Genomic DNA, 19,187 nt, shown 5'->3' on the forward strand with positions numbered 1-19,187 from the left:
CCCGCCTCCAGCCAACCGGAGCCAGCCCTGGTCCACCCGGGCTCCGCCCCATGCCTGCTCAGACCCCGCCCCCTGCGTGTCCAGCCCCGCCTCCTAATGGCCCAGAGCACAACCTCTGCGGGCCTTCACCCCGTCTCTTGCCGGCCCGGACGCCGCCTCCCGACTGCCAGAACCGCGCCCGCTGCCCGTCTAGGCCTGCCTCTCGCTGGCTCGGACCCTGCCTCCTGATAGCCAGAACCTTGTCCCTCTGCCCGGACCCCGCCTCCTGCCGGCCCCGCCCCCGCCCTGGGAGCTCTGCCTTTTGTAGATGGGAACCTGCCGCCAGTCCGTGCAAACTACTGCCTCCGGGGCTCTACTCCGGCCGCAGCCTGTAGTGCGGCAGAAAGTGGCTGGCCTTCCCTACTACCCTGAGGCTGAGTGAGACCCGCTGTGCTTCGAAGAGCCCGCAGACCTCCACCCAAGAAAACACACCAGGCATGTTCCTTATGCGATTTATTGATCCTAACGGCTCTGCACCCGCGAGAGAAAACAGTCCAGCTAAAGGGAGTTTCTGGGCCTCGCAGTGCTGTCAGCATCTGTGACTTGACGTCCTTGTAATCGATGGTCAGAAAACGCTTGCTCCATGCCTCAGCCCCTGTCCTCATTTGTTTGTATAGGTCTGGGACCCTTGACCCAGCCACTGAGGAAATTGCCCAAGACAGCCCTAGAAGCTGTGTACGAGAGCTCTGAATGCTTTCCAGAGCACCTCTTCTTCTTCAGCTTTGGCGTTTAAGGTGTGTAGAAGGGATACCATCAAATTAACTCCAACAAAATCAGCTCAAGTGCAGATGCTTCAAGGGTAACCTGTTCTCTCTGCACTTTTCTAGAGAGCAGGAGCAAAGGTAGGGGGCAAAACCCTACCTTCCCGCACACTCAGCCTAGCCCCCTCATTTTGTAGAACTCCATCCACCCCCAGGTAACCCAAATACAACCCCAAGCTAATGGTGGCAAATAAGAGATAGGCTTAGGGAGAGCGCAAGACTGGGGCCCTCAATTCCAGGGGCTCTGTAGTTCTAAAACGTGTCTGCCATCCCTGGGCTGCTAGCCAGTCCTCCAAAGCAGTAGATTCTCCCCACAGCCATAGTGATGAAATGATGCAAGCAGGTCCATCCTCCCCAGGGCTCATACTAGGGTCCCGTTCTTGCTGTCATAGCGGCGTGTGGACTGGGGGAAGTAAAGCGTCGCATACTCTGTAGCATTTTCTAGCTGTAGGTGCTTCACCTCCTGGGCAGAGCGTGTCTGGGTTAGGCTGCACACTTGAATGTCTGCATAGTGTAAGCTGCTCTCCTCCGACCTGAGGCCTTGACTCGTCTCCTGAGACACAGGCTGCTTTAACACCTGCTCATACGTACGTCCCGTTGGGTCATGGCCCTGAGAGGAATGGACAGCATTAAGGGAGATTCTTGACTTGGTTTTGCCCCTCACCTCCAACGCAGGGTCTGTTAAATGACACTTTGCTTTGCTACTTTGGGGGATGGAGGAAGATGGGCAAAACCAGAAACTGTTACAGATGACTGAGACGTTTCTGTCCCAGGTTGGAAAAGCTGAGTCCTGGGATCCCATGTCTGAGCAGCCTCCTGGAAGGGGCGGAGGTTGTCATTACCTTTGTGCCATTCTGTTGCTGCTGCTGCTTTAATGTCCGTCTTGCTTGGCTCCCTGAGAGGAAGAAATCCGACTTAAATCCACCGACTTAAATCCATTTTCTCTTCCTGTCTCTACTGAGATTGCCTTCTTCAAATCTCTGTGAAATTATTATGGTGGGCTTCTAACTAATCTCCCTGCCTCTGCTCTCGTCTCTTACTTCTACCATTCCCACATTCAAACTCCTTAGCAGAGTATACAATCTGGCCCTTTCACAGTCTGCCCGTAATATCTTCCATCCTATTTTTTCACTGGCCCCTAACATAGTTCAACAGGCATATGTTGAGAGCCCACTGTATGCCGGGCTCTCTGCCACATTCTGGGGATAGAAGGACGAATAGGCTGTTTTCTCCTGTGCAGGGGAGCTTGCAGTCTACTAGGGGAGACAAGTAAACAGACTATTACAGGGCAATATGGTAAGAGCTCAGCTACACCAAACATTTGGTCACTTTCCATAAAGTCACTCTCTTCTCTTGTCTTTCTTTTCTCTGCATGAGATAATTTCCCGGCCTAAAATACCCTCTCCTCCCTGCTCCTCTTCCAACTTGTGAACTTGCTATTATTCCTTCAACATTGGTGTTTTCTCCCCTTCTCTCACAGCATGAATCTGGTGCTGTTGGGAGCACTAGTATAATACATGGTATTATGGTTACTTGTTAACGTGTATAATACGTGGTATTATGGTTACTTGTTAACGTGTATTTCTTTCTCAAACTTGATTTTCAGTTCCTCTAGGGCCGAAACCATGTGCCCTTCCTCTTGTGCCTCTCTGCCTCCTTGGAATCCTGCCTAATGCTTCACATACAATATAAGGGTTGAATAAATTTTTGCTAGATGAATGAAGGAATGAGCAACCAACCTTGCCACTCTGAGATAATGGAAAGGACGAGACTCAGAGTTTCAGAGCTGGTCCTGAACACAGTAACCTAACGATTCTCTTTGGTGTACTATCTCCCTTTAGCCGTCCCCCACCCTATGCCCCTTCTAAAGACACTGGTTCTCTTATCTTCTTTTCTCAAATTTGCACTCCCCCTAGCATCCCCCACCCCACCCCCCCAGCACCCATTACCCATTTTCTTTTTCCTCTGGAAAGTTGATGGGCAGCTCCTGTGAAAGGAAAAACAGATCACTCATGTGTAAGAGCCTGGCCACTATCTTCCCTCCTTCATCATTTGCTCTGTGGTCTCCTTAGCATTCTGGTAGGATGACCTTCCCTCACCTCCCTCTAACAAAGATTCACCCTGAGCCAGTCCCAAAGCATTTATCAAGGGTACCATAGCTCTCCCAAAGGGATGGTTCTGGAAGATGGAGTGGTACAACTGACATAACCAAACCCAAAATACAGCCTCAGGCGACCAGGGGCTACATGCCAGGTATGTAGCTAGGTTGAGGGCTATTCTGGGATTGTCTAACAGGCTAATCCCAGCAGAGGGTAAGGGAAACTGGCCAAATAATGGGATATTCCTGGATTCAGAGACCCTCTTGCTTCTTCTCTGGTGTCTCTCCTTCAGGGTCTCTGCCAACCTGGGGTTCTCATTCTGGGAGTCACAGAAACTGCCACAACCAGGGCTGACTAATTAGAGCCCTGCACAGCCCTTTCCTAACAGGTGACCTCCCGCCCTGCTTTTTTGTCCTTGTTTTTAATTAACAGAGAAAGTGAGAGATGTTTAAGCTTTAACATCCATAGCACAGGAAGCTCTGAATTTGGTGAGTGACTCAGCTACATTGCCCTCCCTGCAGGACAGACCTCTTATACTAATTTCTGAGCCCCTGGGGTCCCCGACGGAGCCAGTGTGTCTACGTGATTGTCAACTGTTTGATGGCCAGAGAAACAACACTTGTCTGAGGAAATAGGCTGAATAGTTTGTGGCTTACTCCGGATGCTTTTTCTTGCTAGTACATTTCCAACTGTAACAGAGCCAACGCTATTTATCTGACTTCTGTCTCCCCAAGGAAGTTTCCTTCTTTTGCTAATTAAAAAGAAAGGGGGGGGATTTCTAAATCGTGTTCATTTTACTAATATAGGAAAATCAGGATTTTTCCACACATATCTGTCAGAGGTTTGTGTTTTGGTTTGATTTTTGGTTTTAACGCAGCTTGCTGAGCTGAGAGTAATCTGAGTCTCCATTTGAACACTAGAGGTGGTTCAGAAGAAAAGTTTTGAGACTATTTCTGGGTCTTTCTACTTCCTCGTCTTCCACTTTAGCTCTTCCTTTCCTTTACCACTGCCTAGTCATAGCCTAATCCCAGCCTCTAATTCCTTGCCCCTGGTCACTACTGTCTTCCTACTTACTTATACTTTAACAGATAAAGAGAATATTAATTCTAAAATAACGTAGACTTGGGTGACTCAATTTTAGTGAACAGAGCCTGTTCCCATGTTGGATGTTGCACAATGCCTGGACACGGCCCAAATGGAATATTCAGTTAGACTCGCGGGTGATAGGATTTTATTTTTAGCCCAGAATTAAGGAAACCAAATGGGCACTCTCCTATATTGGTAGTAGGAATAAAAATTGGTGCAGTCTTTCTAGAATGCAATTGGCAATAAGTATAAGAAGCCTTAAACGTAAATGCGTGTACCCTCCGATGTAGCAGTTCTAAGCAATAATCAGACAGGTGCAAATATGGATGCTCATTGTAGCATTATTTATAATTGCAAAAAATAGGAAATATCCTAAATGTCCAACATTGGGAACTAACTAAATAAATGGCATGTCCAATCAATGGAACATTATACACCAATTTAAGAAAGATGTTATGTTGGAAGAACACCTAATAGCATGGAAAATTTTCCTCTTTATTAAGATAATATAAAGGTAATATGTTTTGGGATAAAAACTATGTATATAGGCATTTAAAAAGGATTACATGGAAATACACTAAAATGTTCCTGTCATCTCTGGGTGCTTATATTTATGGTTGTTTCTTATTTTCTCCTCTTTGGTGCTTTCCGAATACACAGTGAATGTGTATTACTTTTGTAATCAGAAAAAAAATTTTTTTTAATAAAAATCTCAATTGTCACAGTGTCTTTAAGTTTCTGAAGTTTATTGAGATAATGAGAAATAGAGAAGAACAATATTTATCCAGTCCTACTAATATTTTAAGAGGAAAAAATATATTTTGGTTAGAATATCTGGTATAGTGTTTCTAGCCAGGCTCTAGAGTCTGATTGATGGTGTCAGACTAGCTGTATGACCTTTAGCAAGTTTTTTACGTCATTAGGCTTCCATTTTCATTTTATTTATTTAAAAAATTTTGGCCATGCCACATGGCATGCGGGATCTTGGTTCCCTGACCAGGGATCGATCCCAGGCCCTCAGCAGTGAAAGCATTGAGTCCTAACCACTGGACCGCCAAGGAATTCCCTCCATTTTCTTATTAATAAAATGAAGATAATAATAGAACTTAAGACTCATGGGATCATTGTAAAATTTAAATAAAATAATAAAGGTAAAATACTCAGCTAGGTGTCTGGCATATAATGAGTGTCAATCAAAGCTGACTACTATGACTACCACCATCTGAGGAAGAAATAACCAAAAATGAAAACTATGAAGACTTGGGAAGAAAGGGAAGAAAGGGAGTGAAAGATGCTTTACACCCCCTTCTCTGGAAGTTTTCATGTTTCTAGATGTCCCATGTCTATAGGACATCTCAGAGTTTAAAAAGTGCTGTTCTCATTTTATAGATGGGCCAACTAAGGCCCTAGAACTTTGGTACCTTACTCAAGAAGGCAAGAACCAAATTTCCTATTATTGCTATGTCTTCTGCCTCTATCACTATGCCTGATACACATAGGTGTTCAATAAAATATTTGTGTAATAAATGACTGAGTAGTAGGAACAGGACTTGAATCCAATGTACTGACTCCAAATTATATGTGCTTTTCAATGTACCTCACCTATCTCTCTAAACATAATGATACTTTATTCATAAACAGGACACCCTCAAGACAGATGCAGGCATGGAGTGGTAGAGCTAAGAAGGCAGTGGACAGGATAAAACTAGGCCCACGGGTTTATAGTGTTAAAAAGAAACAGGCCGAGACTTCCCTGGCGGTCCAGTGGCTAGGACTCTGCACTTCCACTGCACAGGGCATGGGTTCAATCCCTGGTCGGGGAACTAAGATCCCACATGCCAAGTGCAGTGTGGCCAAAAAATTAAGAAAAGAAAAGAAAATAAACAACAGGCCTCAAACGGTGTTGCTTGTGCTAAGCTCATACCACCAAACCATGGCTTAATACCTAGCCTAACAGGAGTTTCAACCTTCCCCAGGAATGTAGTCTTAAACGTCAGTTTGGAATTTTCTGGTCAGCATCAATGAGATAATCTGCCACACAGACCTTTTCCATCACCCAAAGGAAGACGAGGTCATCTGCTCTTCCCTTGATCCCTTCCCCCTTCTGCCTATAAAAGCCTTTCATTTTGTACAGCTCTTCAGAGCTCCTTTCTACTTGCTAGATGAGATGCTGCCCCATTCATGAACTGTTCAATAAAGCCAATTAAATTTTTAAAATTTACTTGGTTGAATTTTTGTTATTTAACAACAGTGATGACAATCCTGGGAAAGAACAATAAAGACAATATGATTCATTTATTGTGAGGCTTTCACATATAATCTGCTCTTCAAGTCCGTGATCTAAACAACACAGGTTGTGTTATCTACATATCACACATGAGGAAAAAGAGAAGTTGCAGAATTTGCCTAATGTCACACAGCAAACAAGTGTGAAAGTTATATTCAAATATTGTATGGATATTCTCATTTCTGCCCTTTTATTTTATTATTAATTATTTTTACTTCTACCCTTTTTTTTTTTTTTTCGGTACGCGGGCCTCTCACTGTTGTCGCCTCTCCCGTTGCGGAGCACAGGCTCTGGACGCGCAGGCTCAGCGGCCATGGCTCACGGGCCCAGCCGCGCCGAGGCATGTGGGATCTTCCCAGACCAGGTCACGAACCCGCGTCCCCTGCATCGGCAGGCGGACTCTCAACCACTGCACCACCAGGGAAGCCCAGTTTTACCCTTTTAAATAAACATTTCTCCAAAGTTGATTTGCTTGATTCAGGAGGCAGTATTATGGCATGATTATAAGTATGGGCTTTGAAGTCAGATAAACTTGGGTTGGAATCTTGGTTTGTTTGCTTACTAGCCATGTGACCCCAGACAAATTAGTTAACTTCTCTGAATTTCAGCTTCTTAGCTGTAAAATGGGAGAAGGAGTAAGACCACATCCCTCAGAATTGTTGGGAAAATTAAATGAGATTATAAAGTTCCAAATGCTACAATTATTACCATTATCTGGAGGAGAAAGGAAGAGAATAAAGGGAAAGAGGAGGCAGAAGAAGACTAAGAGAAAAAAATGTCAATTTACCATTCCAGCCCTGTTCTAGCCATTGGACAGACAGCTGGCTTGGCTGTTTTTTGAGGTTTCCTGAAAGGAGGGAGCACAGAAGGGGTGCTGCTCTGGTGTTTGCCCCCGGAGGTGCCACGTGGAGGAGGTGCCATGTGGAGAAGGTGACAGTGGGAAGTTGGCAGAGCACTAGCTGCAGGCTCTCTCTTATTCTTGGGACCTTCATGTCCACCAACAGAGACCTTACCCTCCGACCTTTCCCCCTACTCACCAGCTTCCCCCGCAGCAGAGCCGGTTTCCCATGGTGCTCTGTCTCCCAGAGAGCCCAGCTGTTTTGCTATAGATAGGGGCTTGTGCATTTCCTGGTTCCCGGTTCAGCTTTCAGTAGCAGCTCCCAGGGAGTCTCCGTCACGGTCAGATTTCAACCTAACAGGTTGGACTTTGGAAGCCACCTGCTGGAAAGATTCCCAGGTGACTGCTCCCAGCCAAAGGGTAGAGGAACACACACGGGCTCCAGGTGAGAGCAATCTCACCTTCGGGATTTGGAGCTGCTTTGATGAAGCGTTAACTTTTGAGCTTCAAGCTTCAGTGAGAAGAAACCTGAGACAGAAAAGGGCTCTGGGTTTCCTTAGAAAATGTTTCTCTACTACTTCACACTGTCATTGAAATGTATCGTCTATAATGAAGAGTCTTACCTATGTTTCCCCAGCACTACGCAGGTCTAATTGAGTTTCACTTTCAAGGTAATCGGTGTCAGTCTCTTATTATCCTTGTCCAGAATCTGGGATTGAATACTGGACTCTTTGGGAAACTAAAATTTAGGGAAATGTATTCCTTTTGTATTCTCCCTTGCTATTGGAATTAATGTGGGCAAATCACTTTTTTTGAGGACTGTAAAAATGGAGGGCTGAACTCATTACTTAATCCCCTTTCTGGTCAAAAATCATATGATTCTATGATTGGAATGGTCTCAGCACTTCTTAACCACTCACTTCCCCATCCCCAGTACAGAACTACAGAATCTCCATTTAACCTCAACTCAGCTTCTCCTCCAATGACCTGAAGCTGATTCATTCCACACTCACTGGCAACTAGGATGAAGTTGAGCAAATTCCTCTGTAGAAAATAGGGGCTCTAGGAGAATTTGTGGAACCTGTATGGCTTGTCTTCAGTGTTCCCACCCCCTCTTTAGTGTCTTGTTCAGATGCCCAGTTATTTGTGTGTCCCTTATGGATGTTCAGGACCCAGCACTCAGCCCTGTACTCCACAGGGGGTACCCTGGACGCTTCATTCCTCCCCATCTTCTTTCCTTATGAAAAATGGAGATAATAAGAGTCACAGCCTTGTAGGATTGTGGTGAAGATTAAATGAGATAATATATATAAAACTCTAGTCCAGGGCCTGGTACATGGCACCCTCTCAGTAAGTCCTAGCTATTGTTATTATTATTACTTCTTTTTCTCAGCTAATTGTTAGATGGTAAAGCATCTTACTTTATTGTCTGGTGATGGATCATTGCACTAGCCTCTTATTTCATGGCCGTGCTTCTCCCTGGCAATCCATTCTGTACTCTACCATTAACTGTATTCTTTTCATCCTGTTACCCAAACTTCTTAGCTTGGCACTCAAAGCCCTCCACAATCTCGGTCCCTTTCTACCTACTTTCTCTAATTTAAAGAAAAAATTTAAAAGAAAACATGTGAGAGTTTTATATGACCAGAAATTCCAAAGGAACCAACTCTGTGTTGTGGTGGCCAGAAAATCTGATATACCCAAAGCACCATTAATAGAAGTCTAGAGTGATAAACAACGGTATTGATTATTCCACTGAAGTCTGTACCAGTCAGTCCATGATTGGAATAATAATTTTAGGTTTACATGTTGAATTTCAAGTTACAGTGTCAAGAGGCAGTGTATTGAAGAGAAAGTTGTCTGAGTTACAAGTGGTATGGAAAGTCCTATAAAATATGGTTAAAAGAATTAGGCATGTTTAGTTGGGAAAGGGAAGCTTTTGGAGGACAGGATGGTTACTTTTAAATATTTGAAGGGACTCTCAAGTGAAAGAAGGATTGCATTTATTTTCTGGACATAACCTGAACCAATGGGCAGAAGTTACTGAAATGCAGATTTTGGATCAATGGAAGGAAGAATTTATAACAGATGTGTCCAAAAAGAAAATGAAATGGGCTACCTTATGAAGTTCTAAGCCCTCGGTCACTGAAAATGTCCCAGAAGTTGGCGAATAATCTTCAAAGTATTTGAATGGGATGGGGATTTGGACAAAATCAGAGGTTTCAAATTTTTTTCTAGCTAAGGAACCCTTTCTTTTAAATGAAGCTCAGGTAAAAATTCCAACTACAAAACAGATCAAAGTGAAGCTGTTCTGGTTGAAGTCTGAATAGGATCCTTTTACAATTCTTTTTCTTCTCAGCTAGACGTTAAGATTCCTGAGAGTAGACAACAAAGGAGCATAGTTTTAAATTTATATTTACAATGTATAACCTCCATAGTATATTACTTGGGGTTTAATTTGTTGAATGAGTGAACAAAAGAATACATCAATAGTTATTTCTCTAAGGCATGCTTTAATTTTTAATAGATGGCAATCCTTTAACCAAGAATTGTATTCTTCAAGTGAGGGTTCTTATCCTGGGGTCCACAGATTCCCTAAGAGGGGCATATGAATGGATCTCAAGAGCTGTGTGAACCTATTCAAATTATATGCCAAATTTCGGAGCATGTGTGTTTTTCTGGAAAGAGGATCTATTGCTTTTGTCAGATTTTTCAAGAGGGTCCATAAAAAAAGTTAAGTATCAACCACTTTAATGGAAGAATTTCAGATGTCCATCACAACCTAGTAAAAGATATATTTGGGGGCAGGGAGGTCTTCTGGACACTCCTCAAAGCATACACATGCATGTTCTCTTGATTACAGAAAGTAATTAAGAGGTCAACCCCCCCACCCCCAGGCTCTCCTGAATACATCATACCCCTAGTATTAAGACTCTACTTCCAAAGGAAGTTTCTCTGGCCATCACCCCCATACCAATAACCCTAGCTCCCCTGCATTTAGACTTGGATTGGGTGGAGTGATGCAGCAATTCCTCTCTTTGGGATGTTTCAAGGTTAGAAACAAATGCTTTCTCTCATAGGCAGAGGGTTGGGAGGCTTTGTGATTTAGTGACAATGGCAGAGGCTTCTGTGTCTGTGCCCCTGTGTCTGCATACTCGATCCCTCGGAATCAGAGACCATTTACAGTGGACAGACCTTAGTATGGGAAACCAGGGCTTTAGGCAACTCTGCAGCCAAAAGCTGATTTCCCAACCCCTACCCAAAACAGGCCAGACAGCCTGGAGACCCTTGTTTTTGTGTCTCTAATCACCAGCTCAGACAGTGCCCTCTGGGCTGTTTGGATGGCATATCCCTTTTCCCTCCCAGGATCACTCTCTCTTTTGTTGCATTGTGAGAAAATTATGGCCAGGAATTTGATCTGGAGCCAGTGTCAGCTTCCAGGTGTGATCTCAGCATCCAAGTGTGAGCTCAGGGTGCTATGACATTGGGTACATCTAACTGAGGACGTTTTTGTCTAGCTGTCCTTTTTGTCTCCCTCCCTGCCCATCCCATCCTCCAGGCCACAGAATAGGGAGCAGCACAAATAAGGCCCTGAGATTTGGGTTTATTCAGCTCCACCCAAAACTAAATGAAAACACTATGACATGTCCCAAGGGACCAAACCATACATTGTGACCATGCACTTTTCCCTTCCCCCAAGGATGCTGCTACCTCTGGGGTGGTGAGCAGCTAGTCCTATCACCGCGGGAGCTAGAAAGGGTGCTGGCTCTGTGGCACTCAGGGCTCAACACTGGCTTCCTCCTCTTCCTCTGGATCAGGAGGTGCAGGGAGCAGGGAGATGTAGACCTCATTGACCTCTGTGTCCAAATGTCGGCCACCCCGAGGCGCCTCCAGGTTGAGGATGCCATCATGGGAGAGAGCAGCGCGGACCCGCCAGGGGTCAACATCAGCAGGCAGGACGTAGGTTCGGCAGAACTCTCTGGACACGAAGCCATGGCGGTCCAGGCGCTGGGGGTGCCGGGCAGACACCTCCAGTAGGTTGTCCACAGTCCTCACGGTTACCTCATCGGGGGTAAAGTGGCTCACATCCAGAAACGCCTGGAACTTGCCCTCACTGAGCCGAAGCTCAGAGGCCCCTGCCCTGCTGCCCTCCCCAGCTTGGGCAGCCCGGGGCCGGACATAGTAGCCATGGTAGAGGGTGGGGGTCAGGATCTCTTCTGGCAGGAGGCCTGAGGGGCAGAGAGAGAGAAGGCAAGAGGCAGAATGAGGGAGGATTGGGTGGGAAGGAGGGCGACATGAGAGCAGATCAGGAGGTGAGGCCTCGGGAGAGCTGGAGGGGAGTCAGGAGAAGCAGGGAAGGGGAAGGAGGGGTCCCAGTGGCTGGAATGAGGCGGCTGGGGAGAGGAGATTGAGAAAGGGAATGAGTTGGGATGAAAAAGAGCAAACCAGACAGGGTCTGGGTGGTTCGCAGGGGAGGCATCCCTAGGGGAGCAGGGGCAGGTATCAGAGCACAGCGGGCAGCAGTCCGCACCGAGGTCAGTAGGAAGGGAAGGGAGCCCTGCCCGGAGGGGGGTGAGGGGGGAGTCTGGGGTGGGAGACGGCTCGCCCCAGGAGTTCAGTTAAGCCCAGAGTGGGGTGGAGGCCAGTATCTTTGGGAGGTCAGCCCAGAATTTCAGCAGGTGGGGGTGGGAGGCAAGGGGGTGGCGTCCGTGCCATACCTTCCCCGAAGCGCTGCTCGCCCAGGCGGCTCGGGTTGGCAAACTCGTACTCGGCGGTGGCCGGGTGGGCATGTGGCACCGAGCGGCCCGACATGGCTGCAGACCCGCCGGCGGCCCCGGCTCGAGGTGCGGCCCCAGCAGGCGCAGCAGCACCCCTCCAGCTGCCGCAGAGCCCCGGCGCACTTGGAGGTGGGGGCGGGGTCTACACCACCCAAAATAGTGCCGAGCCCGGTGGGGGAGGGGCGGGCAGCGCCCGCGTCGGGTGTGTGACCCGCGCCGCCTGGACCCCCGTCCCCTCCGCTGCACACCCTTCAGCTGTCACGGGGGGCCCCCCCGGGGAGGACAGCTGGGGGTCCTGGCTGCGGAGCGAGCTGGGGAGGGGATGCTGGTGCCGGAGGCCCCGGAGAGACCGCGCTGAGACCCTCCCAAAGAGTTTGCACGTTTTCCACGCCCCTCTTCCCCTCCTCAGTGGTAGGCAGCCGGCGCTCTGCTTCATCAAGCTCCCCCGGATTTACTGTTCTGCCAGACCTGTAAAGTGAACGACGCAAACAACTTTCTCCCCTTTCTCTGGGGTGGGGTGAGGGGCCTTCCTGCCAAGGTTAAGGTCAGGGTCCTCTCTGCACCCAGGACGACCCAGGGCACCACGTGGAAACCTGCCGTTGACATGTTGGTGATCACTACTCTCCTTCAGGGACCCACAAAGAGTTAATAACCTTGGGCCCAGCCTAGGAAGATTCCAGTTCCTGCCCAGGCCCAAGATAGTCTCTGGCCGCATTCCCTTGGCATGCTAGGCTACAGGGGAGGAGGAGGGGCCCACTGCCCGCCCGCCTGGGATTCCTGCCTCAGTCCCAGCTCCAGAGAAGGGGGGGGGGGCATGGGGTGCGGACAGAAATCGAGTAAAACAAGACCAGGACAAGTCACTGGCCAGCTCAGGCGTGTTTGTATTTCTCTTTTCTTAGCTCAGTGAGTATTGGGTATGTGTCACACTGCCAAATCCCCAATCACAAGTCTCCATGAACGGGCAGTGAGCTGGGATAATAAAACCCCTGACATCACCATTCCAGAAGCTTCAGAAGACTGCGTATATAAGGGGCTGGCTGTAGCTGCGGCTGAAGGAGCTGACCAGCCAGCTGAGTCCCCACACTCACCTAGCCACCATGGACATCGCCATCCACCACCCCTGGATCCGCCGCCCCTTCTTTCCTTTTCACTCTCCCAGCCGCCTCTTTGACCAGTTCTTTGGCGAGCACCTGTTGGAGTCTGATCTCTTCCCAGCTTCTACTTCCCTGAGCCCCTTCTACCTTCGGCTGCCTTCATTTCTGCGGGCACCCAGCTGGATTGACACTGGGCTCTCAGAGGTAAGTCTCGCCTCTGCCAGGACAGGTGAGTTCATTCTGGAGCCTCCTGGAAGCGTCTCCATCCACTGTCCTTTTCCTCCTGGCCTAAATCTGACTAGGTCTAAGGGTTCCAAGTGTCTTAGGCTCTTGTGTGTCCTGCAGTGAAGAAAGATGAGATCCCTAGTTCCTCTCTTCCCCAGTCACCTGTTTGTATTCGATGCACCTCTGTATCCTTATTTATTACATTTTCTCCATGTGTTATGAAGATCATTCTCTGTCCCATCTTCTAAGTAGGATGTCCCTTTCTGGTTTGGTTCATAATGATCTACAGGGAAGGAGCTGCCTTTGCTCAGACTCCTTTGCTCACCTCTTCTAATACCTCACACTCCTGACAAATACTATCATCTCAAGTTCCAGAGCCAGGAGGCAGTCCTACCTCATCCTGAGCTTTTCATCCCAGCTGCATGGAACTGGAGACAGCAGCCACTATTTTCTTCCTTTCTATTCCCTCTTCTATGATTTTCTGGGTTTCTCAGGGCTGTGACAGGGCACTGGCCTGGGTCCAAGCCTATTGAGGATAGAAGGTAGGTCAAGTTTAGGGACCCCCCTCCACTTGTCCTGAGAGGGTAGGAGAATGGGGCAAACAGATAAGATTGATAGAAGATGTCACAGATAACACTCTGGTTCAAAAATATTCAAGAGTGAGTAAACAGGAGCCAAGTGGGCAAGGGCTTTGGAAGGACAATCAGAGCTAGCAGAACATTCCAGATTGAGTGGGTGGGAAACTTGGCAGAGACCTGAGTAAGAAGAAGGGGCCTTTGTCTCACAGACAAATGACAAGGCCAGGCATTGGGTCAGAGAAGCAGCAGAAGCCATGCCCAGACCCATCCTTGTGATTTGTCCCCTGGGTGGTCTGTCTTCTTCCCTGTCCCTGTAAATAAAGTTTGGCCTGATGACCAAATGGTGTGCCTTGGGTACCACTGTGGTGGCACCCCTGAACTAGAGAGTCATGTTTATTCAAAAAGGGATCTTTAGCTAAAACGAGGAGGATAAACTGCCTGGAAAGAAAGCAAGTCTGCAGAATGAGACTGTACTAGTGTTGTTCATATTCCTACTATCTTTTGTCTTCCCCTCCCCCACCTTGCTATTTCCAGATGCGGTTGGAGAAGGACAGATTCTCTGTCAACCTGGATGTGAAGCACTTCTCCCCAGAGGAACTCAAGGTCAAGGTGCTGGGAGATGTGATTGAGGTGCATGGAAAACATGAAGAGCGCCAGGTACGTAGCTGACTTTCTCTTCTGCTCATTCATCCAGCGAGTACTATATGCCAGAGACTGCCATCAGCCCCTGAGGCTGAAAGCATTCCAGTCCTAAGCCATAAGAGTCAAGAACAGGGATAAACCTGTTGTTGTTATTGTTGTTGTTTTGGCCAGAGAAGTGATCTTTGTTTGTTTTGATTTGATTGCCTCAGATGGGATAGATGGGATGTTAACTTCCTGTTTAAGCCAGTGGTTCTCAACCTTGAGCACATTAGAATTGCCAGGGGAATTAAAAAAAAAAAAAAAAAAAATCCCAGGGCTTCCCTGGTGGCGCAGTGGTTGAGAGTCCACCTGCCGATGCAGGGGACGTGGGTTCGTGCCCCAGTCCGGGAGGATCCCACATGCCGCGGAGCAGCTGGGCCCATGAGCCATGGCCACTGAGCCTGCGCGTCCGGAGCCTGTACTCCACAATGGGAGAGGCCACGACAATGAGAGGCCCACGTACAGCTAAAAAAAAAAAAAAAAAAAAAAAAAAATCGCAATGCTTAGGCATATCCCAGGTCAGTTAAATCAGGATTTTTCAAAGCTCCCTAAGGGATTCTAATGTACAGTTAGTCAAGGTTGAAGACCACTGATTTAGGAGTAGTGGTTGTCAGACATCTGATCGCTTTACATAATTACATTAACTGCATGCACTCAGAAGCCCCTTGAATTTGAGACTTTTCTTTCAGATGTTTTGGAATTCACTTCTCGTTAGCCCACCTTAATGCTGAACTACTTGCTTTGCCTAAGCTTCAGAGCTCTACTCACCTCCTAATACCCTAGACCCATGTGGAAATCAGTTGAGAGCCTGTCTGGATAAATGCTTGAGATTCAGCAGGTGTAAAGGTTAGGGTCAGAATTCTTTAGCCAAATTCTAGAGAATGGAATAGCTTTTCATTACTTTCTGGGAGAGTTTTTCAATGAGTTTGCTTCCTACCAAAGGCAGTGAAAGTGCGGAGTCCTTACCACTGGACCGCCAGGGAATTCCCACCTCAGAAACTTGTGCATCAAACAGTATAGTGTGAGGTCCTCAAGCTGTTTCAGTTTTGCTTGTATGATTCAACTCTAGATCAGAGCCTCCCTGGAGGGAGTCTTCATTGTTGTTGTTGTTATTATTAGGTCTATTGGTCTGGAACCTTCTGGAACATTCCTGAAGAGTCAGGACAATTTCTGGGTTTCCTCAGGGACTCAAATCTTCAAAGCCAGATGATATTCCAAATCGTGTAGGCCCAAAAAACATTGACCTAAACCTCTGGGAAATACCCCTGAACATGTCCATGCCTGAGGGTTTAGAGAGCTATGAAGTTTTGGCTGTTCAGACTTCTCAGACTCTCACTGGTAGGAGTGACCACCTAGGCAATTTCATCTTAGCCCCAAACAGAACAGCTATTTAGCTTTCTCTCATGTTGCCATGCATTTGGCCGCACGTAAGGGGAAGGAGGATGTCTGAGTTCTAGGCAAGTGATGCTATTTCCTGTTCTTATCTCTCTACCTCTTTCCTTATTCTCTTGGATTAGGATGAACATGGCTTCGTCTCCCGGGAGTTCCACCGGAAGTACCGGATCCCAGCTGATGTGGACCCTCTCACAATTACTTCATCCCTGTCATCTGATGGCATCCTCACTGTGAATGGACCAAGGAAACAGGCCTCGGGCCCTGAGCGCACCATTCCCATCACCCGTGAAGAGAAACCTGCTGTCACTGCAGCCCCCAAGAAGTAGATGCCCTTTCTCTAACTGCATTTTTTAAAACAAGAAAATTTCCCCACCAGTGAATGAAAATCTTGTGACTAGTGCTGAAGCTTATTAATGCTAAGGGCAGGCCCAAATTATTAAGCTAATAAATATCATTCAGCAACAGATAACTGTCTTGTGTTTGAATATTTTGTAATAATCATCACATATGATTTAGGGAACTCCAGGAATATTAGAGTCAGAATGACTGTTTCCAGCGTTTACTCATGGGATAAATTTAGCAAGTCACTTAAGCTTTATGGTCTTTAGGTCTTCCATTTATAACATGGGGTACTGATTTGTACACTAGTTGTAAGGAGTAAATTAATGAGAAAAAGGAGGTAAAGCCCTTAGCAGAGTTCAAGGAATATTAGTTCCTCTCCTCCCTCTTTGATTTTGGCCCTCAGTTCCAATAACAAACCTGAATGAGGTCTGGATGACAATGCATAAAAGGCCCTAGTGCGTCTCTGAAATTAATCATGTCACCAGGGAGGAGATGGTGTCCTCAACTTTGACATTTTGCTACTGATAAGCATTGCCTTCAGCTGATTCACAAGGTGGACAGGTGATTATCACAATAGGACAAGTGATTATCTCCAAACAAGCCTCTCAGGTGTAGTCCCTTAATTAGCCAGTAAACACCTATTAAAACTAAGACTGGGGAATATACAATCCATTGACCCACAATTTAAAAAGTTTAACTTTTGTTTTTTATTTATTTTTAAATATTTATTTAAGCCACTCTGGGTCTTAGTTGTGGCATGTGGGATCTTTAGTTGCAGCATGTGGGCTCTTAGTTGTGGCATGCATGGGGGATCTGGTTCCCCAACCGGAATCGGAACCCTGGCCCCCTGCATTGGGAGTGTGGATTTTTACCCACTGGACCACCAGGGAAGTCCCTTACTTTTTTAATTTTATTGAAGTATAGTTGACTTATTATACAGTGTTGTGTTAATTTCTGCTCTTCAGCAAAGTGACTCAGTTATCCACATGTATATATATATTTTCATATTCTTTTCCATTTTGGTTCATCACAGGATATTGAATATAGTTCCCTGTGCTATATGGTGGAACCTTGTTGTTTATCCATCCTATATATAGTAGTTTGTATCTGCTAATCCCAAACTCCCAATCCTTGCCTCCCCCATCCCCCCGCCACAGGCAACCACAAGTCTGTTCTCTATGTCTATGTGTCTGTTTCTGTTTCATAGGTATGTTCATTTGTGTCACATTTTAGTTTAGTTTTTTTTTTTTTTTTTTTTGGCCGCACCACGCGGCATGTAGGATCTTAGTTCCCCGACCAGGGATCAAACCTGCACCCCCTGCATTGGAAGCATGGAGTCTTAACCACTGGACAACCAGGAAAGTCCCTTTTTATTATTTATTTATTTATTTATTTATTGGTGTGTCATATTTTAGATTCCACATATAAGTGATATCATATGATATTTGTCTTTAAAAGGTTTAAGAATTACAGTGAATAACAACAGATCAATAAGTGATTATATTATTTAGCTTAAACAAAGACATGCTGCTCTACAAAAACACCTCTATTTCACTTTTGTGAGTCTAGACAAACTTCTGATTCAATTAATGAAAAATAGCCCTGGTATAAATGTTTAGAGACAACTCTTATTTTTCCTGCACCCTCTTCCAGCTGATTTCTGATTTCTCACAAGGACTCTTTCCTTCACAAAACCTACAATTTGGGGATTGGCCATGCTTTTAAAATATGACACATGAAACAACTGTCGAAAGTTTTTATGTTGTAGGGGTGTGGAGCTAGGACAATATACATTGCAAATCTATACAGGTTCAAAATGTTTTATCTTAAAAAACAACTTCCTAATAGTCTGAAATGCTGTGATCTAGCCAGAAGTCAGATTTCTCTAAACTTAGAGCCAATTTTTATGGCTGTGTAGCAGACGTTGTTGGCTGCCTAAGTAACCTATTTACTACCTTCAGTCTTGCCAACAGCACCCCAGATTGGTTTAGGTATCCACCATATTCTTTCTCCCAAGCTCCAGCCAGAGTTGGTCTAAATCAATCATGGAAATTCCCTTCCTTCTGTAGGGATTAGTCTTGAAAGGGCTACAACCCAATTACGATCAATGAGACAGGAAGGAAATTCGCTATAGATGCTTCTAGAAAAGCTTTTTACCTTTAAAAAGACTTGCCAAAAAAGAGACAGGGAGGGAGGGAAGAGGGAGAGGGAGAGAGACAGCGAGAAAGAGAGAGACAGAGACAGAGAGAGAGATTGATTTTTTTTCTTCCTCTGCATGTTGGAGCATGAGAATGTGATACTCAGATTGCTGTAGGCATCTTGAAATCACGAGGGAGTATCCATGATATACTGATGATGGCTGAGCAAGAAGATGGTAAGACTCCGAGACCTTGATGGGTCATTGAACTGCTTAACTGGTCACCTTTAGAGCTTCCTTACTTCACAATGTCTCATTACATCTCGTTTTTGTTTAATCTTTTTTGATGAGGGTTTTATGTTACTGGTATGCAAAAACACCTTAACTGATTGAGGCTGAATTAAGTAGTGTAAAAAACTGAAGAATGCCCTGGAAACCATGTGTCAGCTTTAATCATTTTAGTGAATTACCAGATTTCTCAAGCAGACATAATCTTAATGATTTGATCTTAAATGAATCACACTTTGTCTATTAGAGTATGGTATTTATGTTTTTGACAAATTTGTTCAGAATGTGCAGGTTCACCTTTTTTGTTTATTATTACCATCCCCAAGTTAGACTAGTTTTTTGTTGTTATTCTTTTCCAGATCACATGCTTTGCTATAGCTATTTGTTCACTAAAGTCCTATTAGTGTAGGACTTTTCTAGTCTAGCATATTTGAGGGATTTTTCTTTAGCTTTATAGCTAGCTCTTCCATAATTCTACTTCATTCCCTATGTCTGAATTATGCCAGAAGTTTGTTGAGGCAATTTTAATTAGCATTTATTGTTTTTTAATATGAGCTAA

The 19,187-nt window shown here is 45.8% G+C and overlaps 3 protein-coding genes across 3 annotated transcripts; 1 reads left to right on the top strand and 2 right to left on the bottom strand.

Annotated features, from left to right (window-relative positions):
- Positions 1 to 485: 485 nt before the first annotated feature.
- Positions 486 to 7,447, bottom strand: CUNH11orf52 (chromosome unknown C11orf52 homolog). Its single transcript, XM_029208697.1, has 4 exons — positions 7,310 to 7,447; positions 2,750 to 2,787; positions 1,643 to 1,695; positions 486 to 1,410 (listed from the first exon to the last, which is right to left on the bottom strand). Exons 1-4 carry the CDS (start codon positions 7,339 to 7,341, stop codon positions 1,162 to 1,164), a joined length of 372 nt encoding a protein of 123 aa, XP_029064530.1. The 5' UTR covers positions 7,342 to 7,447; the 3' UTR covers positions 486 to 1,161.
- Positions 7,448 to 10,699: 3,252 nt separating this feature from the next.
- On the bottom strand, positions 10,700 to 12,267 carry HSPB2 (heat shock protein family B (small) member 2). Its single transcript, XM_029209542.1, has 2 exons — positions 11,829 to 12,267; positions 10,700 to 11,339 (listed from the first exon to the last, which is right to left on the bottom strand). Exons 1-2 carry the CDS (start codon positions 11,920 to 11,922, stop codon positions 10,888 to 10,890), a joined length of 546 nt encoding a protein of 181 aa, XP_029065375.1. The 5' UTR covers positions 11,923 to 12,267; the 3' UTR covers positions 10,700 to 10,887.
- A 423-nt stretch (positions 12,268 to 12,690) lies between these two features.
- On the top strand, positions 12,691 to 16,330 carry CRYAB (crystallin alpha B). The gene is made up of 3 exons (XM_029209543.1): positions 12,691 to 13,186; positions 14,320 to 14,442; positions 15,984 to 16,330. The coding sequence occupies exons 1-3, from the start codon at positions 12,986 to 12,988 to the stop codon at positions 16,185 to 16,187; spliced, it is 528 nt and encodes a 175-aa protein (XP_029065376.1). The 5' UTR covers positions 12,691 to 12,985; the 3' UTR covers positions 16,188 to 16,330.
- Positions 16,331 to 19,187: the final 2,857 nt, after the last annotated feature.

The sequence above is a fragment of the Monodon monoceros genome, unplaced genomic scaffold (assembly GCF_005190385.1).
Source record: "Monodon monoceros isolate NGI ecotype Baffin Bay Population unplaced genomic scaffold, NGI_Narwhal_1 Super_Scaffold_7, whole genome shotgun sequence".
NCBI classification, from domain to species: Eukaryota; Metazoa; Chordata; class Mammalia; order Artiodactyla; family Monodontidae; genus Monodon; species Monodon monoceros.

Bases quoted from the DNA above. Each gene is read 5' to 3' on its own strand.
- HSPB2 (XM_029209542.1), bottom strand. From the start codon at position 11,922: ATGTCGGGCCGCTCGGTGCCACATGCCCACCCGGCCACCGCCGAGTAC. The intron at 11,340-11,828 runs GTATGGCACGGA...TCTGCCCCTCAG, and splicing joins CGAGCAGCGCTTCGGGGAAG to GCCTCCTGCCAGAAGAGATC.
- CUNH11orf52 (XM_029208697.1), bottom strand. From the start codon at position 7,341: ATGGGAAACCGGCTCTGCTGCGGGGGAAGCTG. The intron at 2,788-7,309 runs GTGAGTAGGGGG...TTCCTTTCACAG, and splicing joins CTCTGCTGCGGGGGAAGCTG to GAGCTGCCCATCAACTTTCC. The intron at 1,696-2,749 runs GTAATGGGTGCT...TCTTCCTCTCAG, and splicing joins CCAGAGGAAAAAGAAAATGG to GGAGCCAAGCAAGACGGACA.
- CRYAB (XM_029209543.1), top strand. From the start codon at position 12,986: ATGGACATCGCCATCCACCACCCCTGGATCCGCCGCCCCTTCTTTCCT. The intron at 13,187-14,319 runs GTAAGTCTCGCC...TGCTATTTCCAG, and splicing joins TTGACACTGGGCTCTCAGAG to ATGCGGTTGGAGAAGGACAG. The intron at 14,443-15,983 runs GTACGTAGCTGA...CTCTTGGATTAG, and splicing joins GAAAACATGAAGAGCGCCAG to GATGAACATGGCTTCGTCTC.